The sequence below is a fragment of the Helianthus annuus genome, chromosome 6 (assembly GCF_002127325.2).
Source record: "Helianthus annuus cultivar XRQ/B chromosome 6, HanXRQr2.0-SUNRISE, whole genome shotgun sequence".
NCBI lineage: Eukaryota > Viridiplantae > Streptophyta > Magnoliopsida > Asterales > Asteraceae > Helianthus > Helianthus annuus.
In genome coordinates, this window is record NC_035438.2 from 42925177 (window position 1) to 42941600 (window position 16424).

The 16424-nt window shown below is 35.1% G+C and overlaps 2 protein-coding genes across 2 annotated transcripts; one reads left to right on the plus strand and one right to left on the minus strand.

Moving 5' to 3' along the window:
* Window positions 1–2191: 2191 nt before the first annotated feature.
* Window positions 2192–2621, minus strand: LOC110944664 (probable calcium-binding protein CML13). The gene has a single exon (XM_022186315.2). The coding sequence runs from the start codon at window positions 2602–2604 to the stop codon at window positions 2230–2232; it is 375 nt and encodes a 124-aa protein (XP_022042007.1). The 5' UTR covers window positions 2605–2621; the 3' UTR covers window positions 2192–2229.
* Window positions 2622–10312: 7691 nt separating this feature from the next.
* LOC110865322 (phosphatidylinositol:ceramide inositolphosphotransferase 1) lies at window positions 10313–14001 on the plus strand. Its single transcript, XM_022114565.2, has 12 exons — window positions 10313–10767; window positions 10879–10968; window positions 11639–11725; window positions 11871–11939; window positions 12082–12162; window positions 12471–12542; window positions 12671–12728; window positions 12816–12918; window positions 13124–13219; window positions 13313–13359; window positions 13452–13564; window positions 13656–14001. Exons 1-12 carry the CDS (start codon window positions 10735–10737, stop codon window positions 13731–13733), a joined length of 927 nt encoding a protein of 308 aa, XP_021970257.1. The 5' UTR covers window positions 10313–10734; the 3' UTR covers window positions 13734–14001.
* Window positions 14002–16424: the final 2423 nt, after the last annotated feature.

Here is a 16424-nt window from a genome sequence, read left to right on the forward strand (position 1 = left end):
CGAGTACTCCGATTACTCCCAACTCCCCAGTCGGCCGACTAGACACCACCGAGCGACTTTTACAACACTGATTGTGACTCCTCCATAAGATAGGTTTTGTCTACTGACATAAAGATATACCTGAAATTACATTTTTCCATCTTTGAATATTACAAAGTTAGAGTAATAAACCGGTTTTAGTTCTCACTTCTTCTTTAATTTATAGCCTCTCGTTTCTTTTAAAGATATTGTAATACTCTATTAGATGCTTCACATTAATCTAGACATATCTAGTGTGTTGCAAAGTGAGTAATATCTAAACGAGTATAGACTTGAACTTACATAAGGCTTCTAATTAATGAAGCGTAAGAAATAATCTCATTTATCCTATTATCCTCTAAAGGAGAGCAGTATTTTGTTACATATGTAAGGACCCATTTAATGTTAAACTTATGGAACGATACTATTGTCCCATTGGATCTATCTCGGTATGTCATGATATCTATTACATAAGAGATATCTCTGAGATCTGTTATATCAAAGTTTGTGTTAACAATGCTTTGACTTATGTAACATATACTTGTCAAAAGAATATAATCTATATAGACAAGTTTATCTTAGTTGCTCTCACTCATCTTGAGGTAGGTACATTAATCCACTTGGTTGTTGATGAAAATAATTACGTTAAGATTTCATCACATTATGATGTTTGCATTAACCCATACATAGATTTTATTGGCTTATAGACAAACTGTTCTTTAACCTTAAGTTTAGAACTTTCAGGTTGTTTTATGAACATGTAAATGTGTCATCCAATTATTAGAGAAAATTGTTTTAATGTTCATCTAATGTAGCTTTAAGCTATTATAAGCTACTAGAACAATGATGATCCTCAAAGAAATCTTTGATAATTTATCTCTTCCTAAGTATAACCTTTGACAATCAATCATGCTTCTTAGTGTCTTAACGTTTATATATTAGGATTTGGTTTAGTTATGAACACTTTTAAGTAATTCAATCAAATCACAAACGTTATATGAACACATAAAATCAGTTTTACTAGAAAACAGTTTTATTCCATTTAAAAGATTGATTGACGCTAATGGCTTAATTAGAAGAGATAGGATCGGTAAACTTTTCCAAAATCCATTTCAACTTCAATTAGGGAGGTTATGTAATCATCAAAGTTAGTAGGTTTTTAAACCTAGATGACCTCCTGAGTTGATTATTGGGTTTGTTAGAAGTTTCAGTTTTATGGATTAGCTCTTGGTTAGGTTGCTATCATTTTAGGATTCTAAGTTTGTAAGAGTTGGTGCAGTATGGTGTACAAGAGGTGTAATCGGAGTTAAATTCAAAGTAAAATTTAATGACACTCTTCCCCCCGCCTTTTGTATTCCTTGCAAGTCATGATAAGGACTTTGACTGCTCCCACTGACCTTAGAAATCTTTAGGAACTCAACATGCTTAGGGTTAATATTTAACGACCAAACAAATTCTAATAGAGAAAACATATTAATGACGTTAGTCATTGTAGTTTCTCTTGTTGAGGATTATGTTAGTTTAAGTAAGAAATCTAAGTGTGCCCACAATTGAGCAACAATGAAACTATTGTAAGAGTAGCATTAGATTGTAAGGAGACAAATTTTGATGAAACAGTGCCAAAATTAGCAGTGTCTTGTACAATAGGTGTAAATTGAAGTAACATGAAGTTTTCACTCCCCCACCTCTTGCAACTTTTTACAAGTTATAATTAAGACACCTAATGCTCCCACTAATCTTTAATATCTCTAGAACGCTACAAGAGAAGTTTCAATTAGGTATGTGACGTGGGAACCTATCATATATATGTTAGACTTTAATTGATTTCTTTAATGTCCAGTTGTTATAAGAAACTTTGGGACATTTTTAATAGAAATCTTACTAAGTATATATATGAATGGAAAAATTACAAGTTTTGTCCTTTATCTTTATACCATATTTCAGGCGGTGTCCTTTTCAACGAATTTTGACAGGTTTTGTCCTTTATAGGAAATTTTGTTGCATGTTTTGTCCTTTGACCCTAACCTAGTTAGATTTTCTTGTTAAATCTGGTCACATGCAAGTCACATAGGGGTATTTTTAGTCTTTATACATATAAAGGACAATTTTTGTAAATACATACAAGCCCTCAATTTTGTCTTTTCGCTATTTTTTATTCAACAATCCCCTTTTAACCTCCTTTAGCTTCACCTTAAAAAACCCTAACTCAAATTAATTCACACCAATCCATTCAACAAGTTTATAAATAATACAGTAAAAAACATAACAATTTTTAAGATCCGCAACGACGACGTATCCGGTTCCGTCCTTATCAATAACCTTGAAGGCGTCACGAAGCTTTCGATCAAAGGGCTCCGGTTTGAGGTGCTTGTTCATGAGCTCAATGAAACGGTTAAAGTCAAACGGAGATGTGAGTTTTTCTTCGGAGATGATGGGTTTCAACTGCGCTTGCGTAGGGTTTCCACCGAGTGAACGCATGAGGATTCCGAGCTCCGACGGGGCGATCTTGCCGTCGCCGTCGGTGTTGAAGAGTGTGAAGGCTTCTTTCATGGCGGAGGTTTGATCGGTGGCTGTATTTTTCCCCATTGCTGTGTTGAATCGGTGAATCGGTGACACGTGTTCTGTGTGTGAAACTCTAAATGAATGAATGTCTGGTGTCTGTATGAATGAATGTGTGTGGGGAGGATGATTAATGTTTGTCTGTCAACTGATTTGGGCCTCCAATGTGCGGCCCATTTGGGTAATCGATGAGGTGTACATATTGGTGGGTTACTAGTTGTTGCATTTGGTGGGTTCAGATCAAATATGAATCAAAGGTGTATTGGTAGGCGAGTTTGAATTGGGTGGTGGCAATGGCAGCTGAACATGGTGTGAAGGTGGTCGGAGTCGAAGCAGGTGACAGAGGTGGTGATTGTAGGTTGGTGGTGGTTCTATTGTGGTTTGGGTGGATGAATTTGATTAATTGAGGAGAAAAACTAGGTGGGTTTAAAGACAAAATTGAGGGCATGTATTTATACATCTATCAGTATTTACAACAATTGTCCTTTATATGTATAAAGACTAAACTACCCTCATGTGACTTGCATGTGACCAGATTTAACAAGAAAATCTAACTAGGTTAGGGTCAAAGGACAAAACGTGCAACAAAATTCCCTATAAAGGGCGATATCTGTCAAAATTTGTTGAAAAGGACACCGCCTGAAATATGGTATAAAGATAAAGGACAAAACTTGTAATTTTTCCCATATGAATAGATTTCTTCTAAGACCGTGGGCCATATGCGACAAAATTTAGATACAAGTTGATAGTCTTTTAAATGATAAATGAATTATGTCTGAATATTCCGTTTGGGATAAGTTCCACGAATGTCAATGAATGACTTATGATGGACCCATACTTATTCCTTAAGCCAAGTCATATTTTAGGGCTTTAACGTCATGATTTAAAATCACTTAGAATGAGATTAGATGAAAAAATCATCCTCATTAACCATGTCATGATTTTTGGTTATAATGGATGAAATTTATAAGTCTCAATTTCCTTTTTGTCAAATTCTCATTTACATGAGGACAAAAGTTGTGAAAGTGTAAGGTATCATCTAGTTTTATCTTAGTAATGTTTCAATCCAGATACTTAGAACAAATAAGATGAGAGTTTAAAGTAAGTGTGACTTTATGTTGACTATGCAAACCTCACAACCTTCATAACATTGCTTAATTATGATACTATATTCTGATTAATCTTCAGAATATATAAGGTATCGAAAGACGTTGTTAGAAGACTGCTTATTAAGGTTCTTATAGCCTTAACATTTAATTTTGTCACTAACTCTCATGTTAGTTATTTGTTGACTTCTGGTAAAGAAACGTTTAAAACTAAAGTCAACTAATCATGTGTTAATAGGAATATTAAAAATTATCAGACTTAAATATCATTAGTAAGTGACTACCTAATTAACTTATCCAACTGTTCCTTGGAATAATGGATAGTCTCGTTGCTTATGCCTAGTCTAATGGCATAATCATGTAGTGAGATTTTCCCTTGAAAAACCTTAGAGTTGGGATTTTGTACTTGTATTTTGAGTATGGACCTTAGAACAATCCTCTTTTAAGGTTTTAGTGGTTGTAAGGTGAATAACATCTTATTTTCCAGTTTCAAACATTTATTTCTTTGTACATATGTTGCTTATCAACACACTCATTATACTTTGGTACTTTTGAGTGTTATAGTTGATTTATAAGGCATCAAATTGTACAAGTGAAAATCTTAGTATGTAATGTACTGAAAATTGTACTTATTTCCATGCGTAAGCCCTTAACTTTATGGGTCATGGTATTGTACATTATTATGTATTCACATATACCACTTAACTTTATAGTTTAGAATTTTAAATGAAGGCATGCATCTTAGGAATTCTTGTTATTATTCCACAGATAATAGATTAGTCTTAGGAAAAACTTAATCTGCAATGACCTTTTAGTGACAACACTTATGTTAGAGAGTTCTCGATTATCATAAGACATCATGTTTGATTTGTCCTATTCATCATGCTCTACTTTTCTTCTGTAGTAATCATTATCAGAAGAGAGCAGTAGGATTATCGTGTCTTAAGGGATAATCAAGGATTCAATTTAAGAGCTAATTCTTATAGAAACTTTAAGTAAAGTAAAAACATATTAGGTTTAGAAATTAGAGTGGATGAGATATTGATTTATAGAAGAAAGTTATAGTGAGTAAAATTATGGGTACTAAAAATAAGGCAGACGAAATGATCATAAAATTAATGAAGGATCATTGATATAAGGATCATTATATGAAGAGGTTGTGATATGTCTATTACTAACATCAAAAATAATAGACTTAGTTAAAATTCTACTTAAACGAAGACAAATCAGCTTTGGCCAGAAGTGTAATCATTTAAGCATGTGTGCAAACTAATCGTGACAAATCAGCTTTGGCTAGAAATGAGACAATCACTTTAGTAATGCACTTGTTAAGTATGCTAGACATAAATGAATTAAATCAGCTTTGGCCAGAAGTAAGACATTCACGTTTGTAATGCATAATTAACATAGCTTCTATAATACTTGAACAATAAATAGCTGCATCAAATCAGCTTTGGCCAGAAGTAATACATCAGAAGCTCATTCAAGTGAAGCCATTTTGGTTTTGTAAAACATTATTTGATCCTTATTAATTAACTAAGTATTTACAAAACCAATTATTTAATAGCTAAGTCTTAGTTCACATTAAACAACCTAAAATAATGAGGTTTTGAGTGAGATCTTGACTCAGTTATGAGGTCTCAAGTGAGATCTCGAGTCAAGTCTCGACTCATCTGTAACATTATGAGGTCTCGACTCATTAAGGTCTCGAGTCGCAACCTCGTTGTTCCGAGTCGGAACCATGGTCTCAACTACTGTATTTTATGAGATCTTGACTCATAATGAGGTCTTGAGTCGCAACCACGGTCTCGAGTTTTGAAGATTGAAGCCTTTAATCGAAACCTTAGTGGTCTCGAGTTGAAACTTTATGGTCTCGAGTCGAGACCTTTGTCTCGAGTTGTAAAGATTTGAGGACCTTATAATTTCGAGTCGAGACCTTGTGGTCTCGAGTCGAGATCTGATGGTCTCGAGTCGTAATCTGATGGTCTCGAGTCCACTGTTAACAGCTGTTATTGTGATAAGTTTGATATTCGAATTTTAAGGGATTATGGGATTTAGTTTCCTATTTTAATGTTGATCTAAATTTATCAAAATATTTCAAAATAATATCCATTTAATTTTTACAACAGATTTCAAAATTCTAAGAGATGAATTTTAGATCAAAACTAGGAAAAACACCCAATAATCTAAATTTAATTCCAAAACTTAGGGAATTTTCGAATTTCTCATAAGAACATAAGAACATAAGATGAACCCTAAAACTAAAACATAATTCTGGAACCCGAAACTTGAAAATCAAGGCTTCTATAACAGATTTCGGACATGTTGATTTTAACCATTATGATTTCTAGTCACTGATTTAACATTCTTTTTCCGAAAACAATGATTTCGGGTCATGACTCGAAATCGGCTGATTGTGATTATGAAGTTCAAAATTTCTGTTATCATGATTTCCGAAACACTGACTCGAAACAGTAACTTGAGAACAGAGTTTCGAATTTTATTAAACTTTGAAAATTTATGTTTTCCAGATTTGAATCCCAGAATAATGGATAGGAAAACATAACTGATTAATCAACATATGCTCTGATACCACATGTTGATCAGTTCTGTTTTAAGTATAATGGAAAACATAAATAGCATACCTGATTGTATCAGTACAGGCCAGCAGAGAATCCAGTCAGAGACGCAGCCATGAAGTTCGACATTAGTTGTCAGCTTGATCTGGTTCCCCTTTAGGATGTATCTTCTTGATGGTAGTACCGAGTTCTTTAGGGTTGAAGAACTCGTAGTAATGGAGAGAGATGGGGGGCGATTTTTAGTGTGATGTTATGAATGTCTAACCCTAATCCCTCTCTAGTAATCTCCTTATATACACCCAAGGGGAAACCCAATTAGTTAATTAGGGTAATCTGGCCCATCAACAATTACCAACTAATTATATTATAGGTTTTATATATTTTGATCCAAATAATATAAATGATTATAATGGCTACACAATTAAATATAACCATAATAATTATATTTAATCTTACAGGACCTGCATCTTTTGTCGGGTTCATGGCGGGGAGGGTAGGTGTTAACAAATGATTGGTGAGATGGAGGGTATTAATGTAGGTTTATAGTGACTTCAAACACACAATTTCCTAAAAAAAATAAGTGTCACAATTAATTTTTATGGTTGATTTTTAGGGTTAAAATCTCTTATATAGATTTAACTTTGTAGATATACATGTGATGTATATTTTCAAGTAATACATCCAAAGATACCAATTATGAGAAGCATGGTTGCAGCATCCAAATATACCAATTATAGGAAGCATGGTTGTAGAAGTCCTTAGGCGTTCCTATATCGGCCGATTGGGGAGTTATGAGTACTCTGTAACACCCCGTGTTTCGAAAGTCAAACTCAAAGTCAACTTTGGCTTCTTCGACTCGTAGATAGTCTTTATTGTTTTTACGTTAGTTGTATTATGTGGAGTAATTATTACGAATCGCAATAATCGACGAGTATTTATCGATTAATCGCCTTACGACTGTGAACTATAGGAAGTAACAATGCGATAAAGTTAACTAAACGCTAATCAACCTAATCTAATCAACATCGAATCGCAGTCGAACTCGAAACTCGAATTATGTGTTCTGAATATTGTTTTACGTGTGTGTGCCACTTATGTGTTACTTGTGCATGTTTATTTTTTTTATGTTATATTGTGGTGATCAATTGAAGCGCAATCGAAACTCAATCAAAATCAAATCGCAAACGCTAAACGACGGTAATTTAGGATGATTGTATGTTAGATATAGTAGTTGGGATTAAAAGTAATTTGAATAGGAGAACTCTATAGCATTAGCATCACTCTCAATCGCAATCGAAACAACAAAACTCGCACCGAACACTTGAACCAAGGACCAATCGACCGAGCGACCAGCCGATCGACCAGCTATTCGATCGAGCTATCGTTCGATCGATCAGCCAGTCGATCAGGTTGCCACTCGATCGACCCACACCTTCTACTTTGGGAAACTCTATAAATACCTCCTGTCACCATCCAACTTTCCACTTTTGCTCTCTGACGTCCGACCAGCGCTCCAACCTTACTTTTTCTCCGATTTCTCTCCATTCCGGTAAGATCTCAACTTAAATCTTGTACATCTTTGATCTACACTCGATTCTACACCTTTCTATCTTTTGAATCTTAACTTTTAACCGTGAAATCACTAGATTCGAGGTGTCCTAGGATGATGTCATCATGGTGTTCTTGAGAACTTCATGTTTTGGCTTCAATCCTTCAAGAACAACTTGGATCTGACCGACTTCCACATAAACAAAAAAAGATCTTTCGTAGATCTAAACATTCACGGTGGAAAGGATTGAAATATGGTTTTCCAACTCTCTTTCAACTCTTTTACACTCAATGCACTCAAAACCGATAGAATCGTAACTTGTACCGACTTTCTACTCATTCTTGTGGTTGTGTTGGTTCAAGATTTGGATTCTATCCACGAGATTACCGATTTCGGGTTGAACGTGGAACACCGTCTCGAACAGTTTACTGGTTGGATTTGGGTGATTCCTGTCCGATCAGGAGTACCAAGTATTGACGAGGTTTCTGTTGCTTAACACGTTCTCAAGACGTCTCGATAAAACAACAAACTATCAAAACAACCAAGTGTAAGACGAACGGAACGACCAGGACGGAATGCCGTCCGATCGGACTGTCATCCGAACGGGTTGTCACCCGATCGATCTACACCTTGGTCCCACACTTAACTTTGTTTTCAAAACCCTGAAGGATGAACATTAAACGAAGGGCTGACCGATCAGATTACCATTCGATCGGGCTACCACTCAACCATGTAATGTTTAAACTTCAACACTTAAACAATTTTCAACATGATTCAATATCAGTGGATTGCCAGCCGATCGGACTACTATCCGATCGAATGGCAAACTGCGGTGAACTTGTTCTCACTAAAGTGTCCAACCAATCGGGTTATCGCCCGATCAAACGGTCGTTCGATCGATCGACCTGAAAGATAGTGATACTTCTATGTTTTCCAAATGCTACAACAAAAACTTCAAAAATCAAGCCATCATACACATTCTTCCCAAAGGAAGAAACAATCCACTAGAAGGGTCATCCGATCGGACGACCATTCGAGCGGATTGTCACTCGAACGACCAGCTGTCCGATTGGACTACCATCCGATCAAACTGCTGTCCGACCCACTTGCACTCTGTATCATTTTACGCGTCGCTTATCGTTATACTATCGTTCTGATCAGGCTAACCTTACTCTCTAGCGCTCCCTTTAATCAATCAATCAATCGCTGTGAGTATACTCGATCCCTTTTTGCTTTACGCACTTTTGGGTGTTACATACGTTACTTATTCCAAATCACATCGAACACATTACGCAATACTTTAAACGCTAACCGTTACCGCATGTTATACGTGACTTAACGAATGCTTGTTTGTTATGTTTACACATGGAATGCTGTCTACCTGCCTTAGCAACGATAGTACTATAGTTTGGACTCAGCACCTGTTCGCTCAGGGGTTGTTAAGGACAATTAGTTACATGGCTCACAGTGGTGAGTGTGTATCGCGAACTGCCTTGGGCAGTCAACCCGCAGTCATTGGTATCGATAGGTTCATGTCGATAACTAATATGCCTCATTTCACACTATGTACGTGCTGGTTATGCGTAATCGATTTCGAACTCTATTATATCTATCAAACTTGTATGCTCACCTTTACACATTGTGTATTGACTTTTACTTTAACGTATGTGGCAGGTGCTTAAGAGGCTTATTTGCTTGGCTTGCTGTGTGATGAAATCGAGGCTAGGAAAGAGTCCTATAAACAAATAAACAATTTGTCTAATTTGAAATCTGAGTAGTCAGATCAGTACTTGTTTGTGAGACAATTATTTGTAATAACTGTTTTATTTGATATGTTATGGTATGGGACATGACGTTTAAATATCCGGTAATTAATAGTTGTTATGGATACTCATGAACAATCTGTTTCGCTCAGTGCCACGCCCCGATAATTCCGCCATCGGTTGGGGTGTGACATAATCGGTCTAGGTGAAAAGTACTCAGGCATATTAAATTATTAGAAAATTTCATATAGCTTGTTTTACAACATTGATGAGAAGTAAAACCTCTTGTTTGATCCTTGGAAGTGTTTAAACCAAAATAAATCATCGTGTATTGTCAAGCTACCGAAATCAAGTGCTTGATTACCACTCGCAAGTTGCACCCGAGTTTATATTTTGTAAAATACATTTAGGTAACAACCTTCTTTACAAGTTTGTAGTATACACCCTTAAATTTTACTTCGCTACATTATAATCGATAATAAATAAGATGTTATTTACAAGAAAGAACATTAAAAAAAGTCCATCAAAAAATCATAACTAAATCCTATTCCCACTTGAGTAAACACAAGGTTATGCCAAAATCTTGCTTGAACCATTGGATCAACACTTAATTCCTTACTAAGTATCATCATCATATACATTTCTACAAGTTACTAACCATGTTTCAAACTACACACCAACCACATCCAAATTCCATAGGGTTATTATTGTCATTCCCAAAAAATATAGGGTCACAACCAAACACTCATAAACTTGGGGCGGCTTAATCGATTCTAAAAACCCCCCTTTCTAATCACACCATCAACGGTCTCAACATCTTCAACTTCTTCATCGAAATCAAACACAAAACTCTTCAAATTCATCAATTCATCCCAAAATTCCAACAATTTCCACATCATATCTTCGATCTCTGTTCTCAAATCTCTCTAATTCGTTAAAAAAAACTTCAAATTCACCGTAAATCGTCTCGATTTGAATCAATTTACGAATCGATTCACAAATTGATTCGCAAAATTGAAAATTAAAACCGTTGTCAAACGATTCGGTTATTGAATTTGAATATTGGAGAACGAAAAGGTGATTTGGTGAAGAGCGATGTGGACGTTGACCGCTAGGTTTATGATGTGATATGGCATTGGCGTTGATAATAATAACTTACGATGTCGTTTTACATAGGTCGTGAGGCTTCTAAGGTATTGTTTACTTTACACTAAGGTTGTTTCCTTGTATATGATTATTAGTTATGTGTAGTTTATGAGATTGATTTAATTTTGTGTTGTTTTGTTTATCTGTGTTTTGAGTAGCTTTGGAAGAGAATTTGTGCGGAAACTACAACAGAAATCAATCTTCTTTTGGAGAATTGGAAGTATATTTTAGGCGGTTTAATTTGTCAGGTTTTTTGTTTTCATGATCTTGTAGTTTTGAATGTGTGATGATGATTTTTTGTTCATAGATAGAAGTTGAGAGTAGTGATGAACAGTATTATATCATGGTTCATCAGTTAGGGATGAGCTCGGTATCGTACCGGTACTTTCAGTACCGATCACGAAAATCATAAAAAATAGGTATCGCTGTATTGGTACAGAAAGTGCTTGGTATGATATTGGTACGGTATTCGAAGGTAAATCATCCCAAAATACCGGTACCGTGTCAAACCGGTACTAAACCGAAAGCACTGATCCTGAAAATTGCAAAAAGTGTACCATGGCTTGGTACGGTACCGGTTAGGATTCGGTACCTGGTACCATTTGCTCATCCTTTTACCTAATCAGATTTTTTGTCTTCTTGTTTGAGTGAAGGGTTTAAAAGTTGTTTGATTTTGAAAAGTTGTTTGATTTTGAAAAGTTGTTTGTACTCACTTAATTTGCAGTTTTCTGGTAAATTAGATTTGAAAAGGTGACTATGTTTATTCCTTTTACAACAAGATTGTTTCAATACTGGTGATGTATTGGTTTAGCTAAATTATATGATTTTTTGCTAATTGTCTATGTATTTTAATCTTTTGTGCTAGTAAGTGTTTTTTTTTTTTTAATTTTAACTCAAGTTTTAATATGTTTTGTTCAGTACATTCATGGACTGGCAGCTAGAGGAGTCCATTATTTTCATCATCCGGGACCGATTCTTCAAGATACCGGGTTCTTTCTGCTTCCTGTACGTATAACTTAAAGTTCAAACTTTTTCTTATGTGTGTTAATGCTTACGGTTCACATGCATAAGGCTGAATTGTGGCTAAATGTCTCAGCGTTACACAGAAAAAAGTTGTTAATGGTTATATATGTAATTTTATGGCTTTTAGGAACTTGGGCAAGATAGAGCATACGTCAGTGAGAGCGTATTCACATTCGTCTTTCTGTCCTTTTTCCTGGTAATTATGCTTTCTATTTAATGTGTTGCAAATTTTTTATTAGTTATGATAACGTATTTTGGTTCTGCTTTACTCGGTACTCATTTTGGATTTACGATTGTTATGTGAAGATTGTACTGATTCAGTGTTTTGTACTGTACAGTGGACCTTCCATCCTTTCATATTCAAGAGTAAAAAGATCTACACAGTTCTAATATGGTGCAGAGTCCTCGCGTTTTTAGTTGTAAGTGGCAATTTGTACCAGCATATTTACCCATTTTCACGGTAAATGATTATGCTTTTGTGCTTTTGAATAAAGTGAGCTAAAGGTGTACTAGTCACAAGGACCTTTTTGTCAATAAAATAGTTCATGTCACAATTATCACTAGCATTTATCATGGCACACAGTCATACACATGTATATGGATGTAACTTGTATAAGTATATGTATATGGATGTAACTTGTATAAGTATATGTATATGGATGTAACTTGTATATGTATATGTAGACGCTAGTACGCTTGTACTTATGCGTATGTATGTGTCATGCAGGCTTGTCAAATTCTTCGTATCATAACATTTTATTCAACTATACTGCCTGGTCCAAACTACCATTGTCGCGAGGTATCTGAATTTTTTTCCATTTAGTTATTAAGTTGTTTGTTAACTCTGTAAACATCAAAATGTTTATACAGTCGAATGAAGCCTCAATTTACACCATGTATTTGAAATATTTTTTTGATGATTTGCAGGGTTCACGGCGTGCAACACTTCCTCGTCCAGATAATCTCTTTGAAGTTCTATTAATCAGTAAGTTCTATTTCTTTTCGAAAAATAATATCTTTGTGTCGCTGGTGCCTTTCGGTTAGTTTTTAACGTTGTTATCTGAGCTTGCAGTTCCTCGGGGCGTTCTTTATGGCTGTGGGGATTTAATATTCTCATCTCACATGATCTTTTCTCTTGTATTTGTTCGGACATATCAAAAATACGGTACACGGAGGTAATGTTATTCTATTAAATGTTATAGCAGTTGAGTTGGTATTTTTCTGGAATGACAACCTGTTTAAGATCTTATTTGGTGAAGAATCGGGTTTATAATCTTGTTTATAAAACATAAACAACATGATAATTGCATCTTGTCGAATGTGACATTTTATTTAACATATTTTTTTTATATGTAAACAACTTTTAAATTTTTCTTGCAGATTTATAAAACAGTGTGCTTGGTTAGTTGTTGTGGTTCAGAGTTTATTAATTATTGCATCTCGTAAGCATTACACAGTTGACGTTGTTGTGGCCTGGTACGATAATGCATTTCATATATCCTCAACACAAATGCAATATCTGTCATCGTGTAAGCTGACAAACTTATTTTATTATAATTTTAACCGCAGGTACACAGTTAATTTGGTCGTGTTCTTCGTTGACCACAAGTTACCAGGCTAGTTTCATACAAAGTTATAAATTATATTAAATCTACCACTTTTGACCCGTTAACGTGTCATACTAAAACATACAACTGTTACTTTACAGAGTTGCCTGATCGCAGTCTAGGCACAGTTTTGTTACCTGTGAGCAAAGACGGTCGAATGAAAGAAGAAAACACTAAACTTGTGAACGGAAACTCCGGAGAGCCTGTGGATCGGGTATATTTGTTACTAGTAACTTTCTTTGGATCCCATTATATAAAATAATAAAATTTGGATCTAAACATTAATGTTGGTGATATAATTACAGAGGATGAGAAGTCAGGCCAATGGGAAGGTGAATGAAGATGGTGATAATGTACACATTGAAGTAGTGGATGGTTCATAGCCGCTGCTGCTGATGATGATCAAACCGACTTTCGTTACATGTTATGTTGATTCAAATTCAAAGACCGCTGAACCCTGATTTGTATCTCTACGTAAGAACGAGGGTTTTGTTGCCGTGTTCATTTTGGTTTTGATTTTGATTTTGATTTTAAATCCGCCTTAGTTGTATTATGAACTTGGTTTTTTTCTTTTATTAGCATTTCTTATTTTTCAAACTGTTAAATTATATATATTTGCTTATTCAATGGAATGTCAAGTGTATATGGTTCCACTCTCTTGTTGCAACGCCAAGAATTGATAATAAGAACGAAAAGAATAACTCTTTGAGAAATTTTATTATAACCAAGAAGATACAACTCAAAAAACTTGATTACAATAACTCTTAAACCATAACTCGGTTTCTCTTTGTCTTTTCTCTAAATCTCTCAAACCATAACTCATCTTTTCTCTTGTCTTCTCTAAATAATATTAATGGGGGTGTTTGGGATTCCTTCTCAAAATGACTTATTAACTTATATAAGTCATAAGTGAGAAGTTAGAAATTCTGACTTCTCAAAAATGACTTCTTAAACACACAAAACCCTCTAGAATAAGCTAACCCAAACACTCAAAAGACAACTTATTAACTTTTATAAATCAATAAGTCATAAGTTGCTCCAAAATAAGCTAACCCAAACTAGGGCTGTTCAGGAGCCGAACCGAACCGATCAGAGCTTTGCTCGTGCTCGGTTCGTTTACAAACCGATCCGAACCGAGCGTTTTCAACCGAGCTAAAGTCGAGCGAGCGTCTTTCGATCCGAGCATTTTTCGAACGAACGTCGAGCGAGTATCGAGCGTCGCAGAACAAACAAGGAAAGTGTCGATGGGAGTGCTAGTTATTATAATAAAGTGCAGTTTTCATCCCTGACGTTTCGTCCAATAGAACACAAGTAAAAATTTAACAAATAACAAGGAATAAAAAACTCAACTAGTTATATCGAGATTAGCTAAGTAGGAAGATAAATTGTCGACCGATTGAAACATACCCTTGTTTTATCGGAAGTTTGAAATTGAATGAACAGATTGAAGCAAAACTGTAGCGAGTTGTCGTCTTGGTGAGTGGCGATGGAAAAGTCGAATAACGATGACCAATGGGGGGGGTTTTGATTAGGGTCTTGTACTTCTAATTAAGATTTTGATTGACGCTTCACATTTTAGTATTTGAAATTTTGACTCAATTACTCAAATGAACATCTAAGTATTGGACAATGGACTATTGATATCGGATTTCAATTCTAATTACTTAAATGAGCTCTATTTGGATCTTGGACCAAACATTGTTGATGTTGGTCTATAGTCATTTCATTTAAAATGACACGAGCGCGCGCGCGCGCGCACAGACACACATATGTATATATATTAAAAAATAAATCGAGCCAACCGAGCCGAACCGAACTGAGCGGACCTTTGCTCGTGCTCGGTTCGTTTACAAACCGAACCGATTCGAACCGAGCATTTTTTCAATCGAGCTGAATCGAACGAGCAAATTCCGAGCATTTTTCGAGCGAGCATCGAACGAGCATCGAGCGCCGAACAATTTGAACAGCCCTAACCCAAACACCCCCAATGTCTACCTCTAACACGGTTTATATAGGTTAACTTTAACTTGGTGACTAAGACGTTACCAAATATAATTGTGATGTAATTATATTCCTCGGTGGACCCATTTCATCTTTGGTTTGGTAAGTATACATATTCGGACAGTTTACCACTTTTACTCATTGTTCTATCAATTATGTGGTCGAGTGTACAAATAACTTTTCATATTTAGTTGAAATATGTGAGTCATTCCAATTCTTCGGTGTCGAGAGATATTTTTTTTTCTTCCAAATAAACCAAAAGTTAGCTATGATACATAAATTCACATCATTTACAATAAATAGCCCATATAATGTAACCGGTTATTGAGGAACCCGTTTTTAACTGGTAGGAAACGTAGGTTACAAACCGGTTTGGAGTTTTAGAGGAGAGAACTGTTTTTTTTTCCTAATCCAAAAATGACTGGTTATAGCAGTTGGCAAAAAAAAAAAAAAAAAAAAAAAAAAAAAAAAAAAGAAGAAGCTGTTTTTAAACGACTATAAATCCGTTTATTAAATGTATTATGCTTAGGATCAAGAACATATACAACCCATACTATTGATTGATAAAATTATGATCTAACCTTTTATATTATCCATGTATATTTTTAGAGGTGGCAATTTCTACCACCAACTAAAACAAGATACGGAAATAATTAGGTTTTGGTTTGTCAAAGCTAAATTGTTTAATATACATGTCGTGATTGGCTGACATGCTTATTTAAACGGGTCATGTTTAGGTTGACTTATTTAAATAAACAAATAGGTTGACCAATTAGCCCGTTTAATCCATTTTTATACAACCTGCCAACCCTTATTAACACATTTATACCTTATTACCCGAAAACCCATTCGACAATTTTAGATAAATGTGTTAAATGGTCAGTGTTTGGTTAATGTTTTTACACGAATAAAGATATGGGTTGTGTTCGGATTAAACAATTCAACCCGTAACTTGTCAACCTGACAAGATTGAAACTCTTGTTCCCTAGTGACCATCTATAGTTCCATGTTTTTGAATTGTGATTAGGCCCAGATGATTAACTCATTAATGAGGCCCAATGTTGATTCCAAAG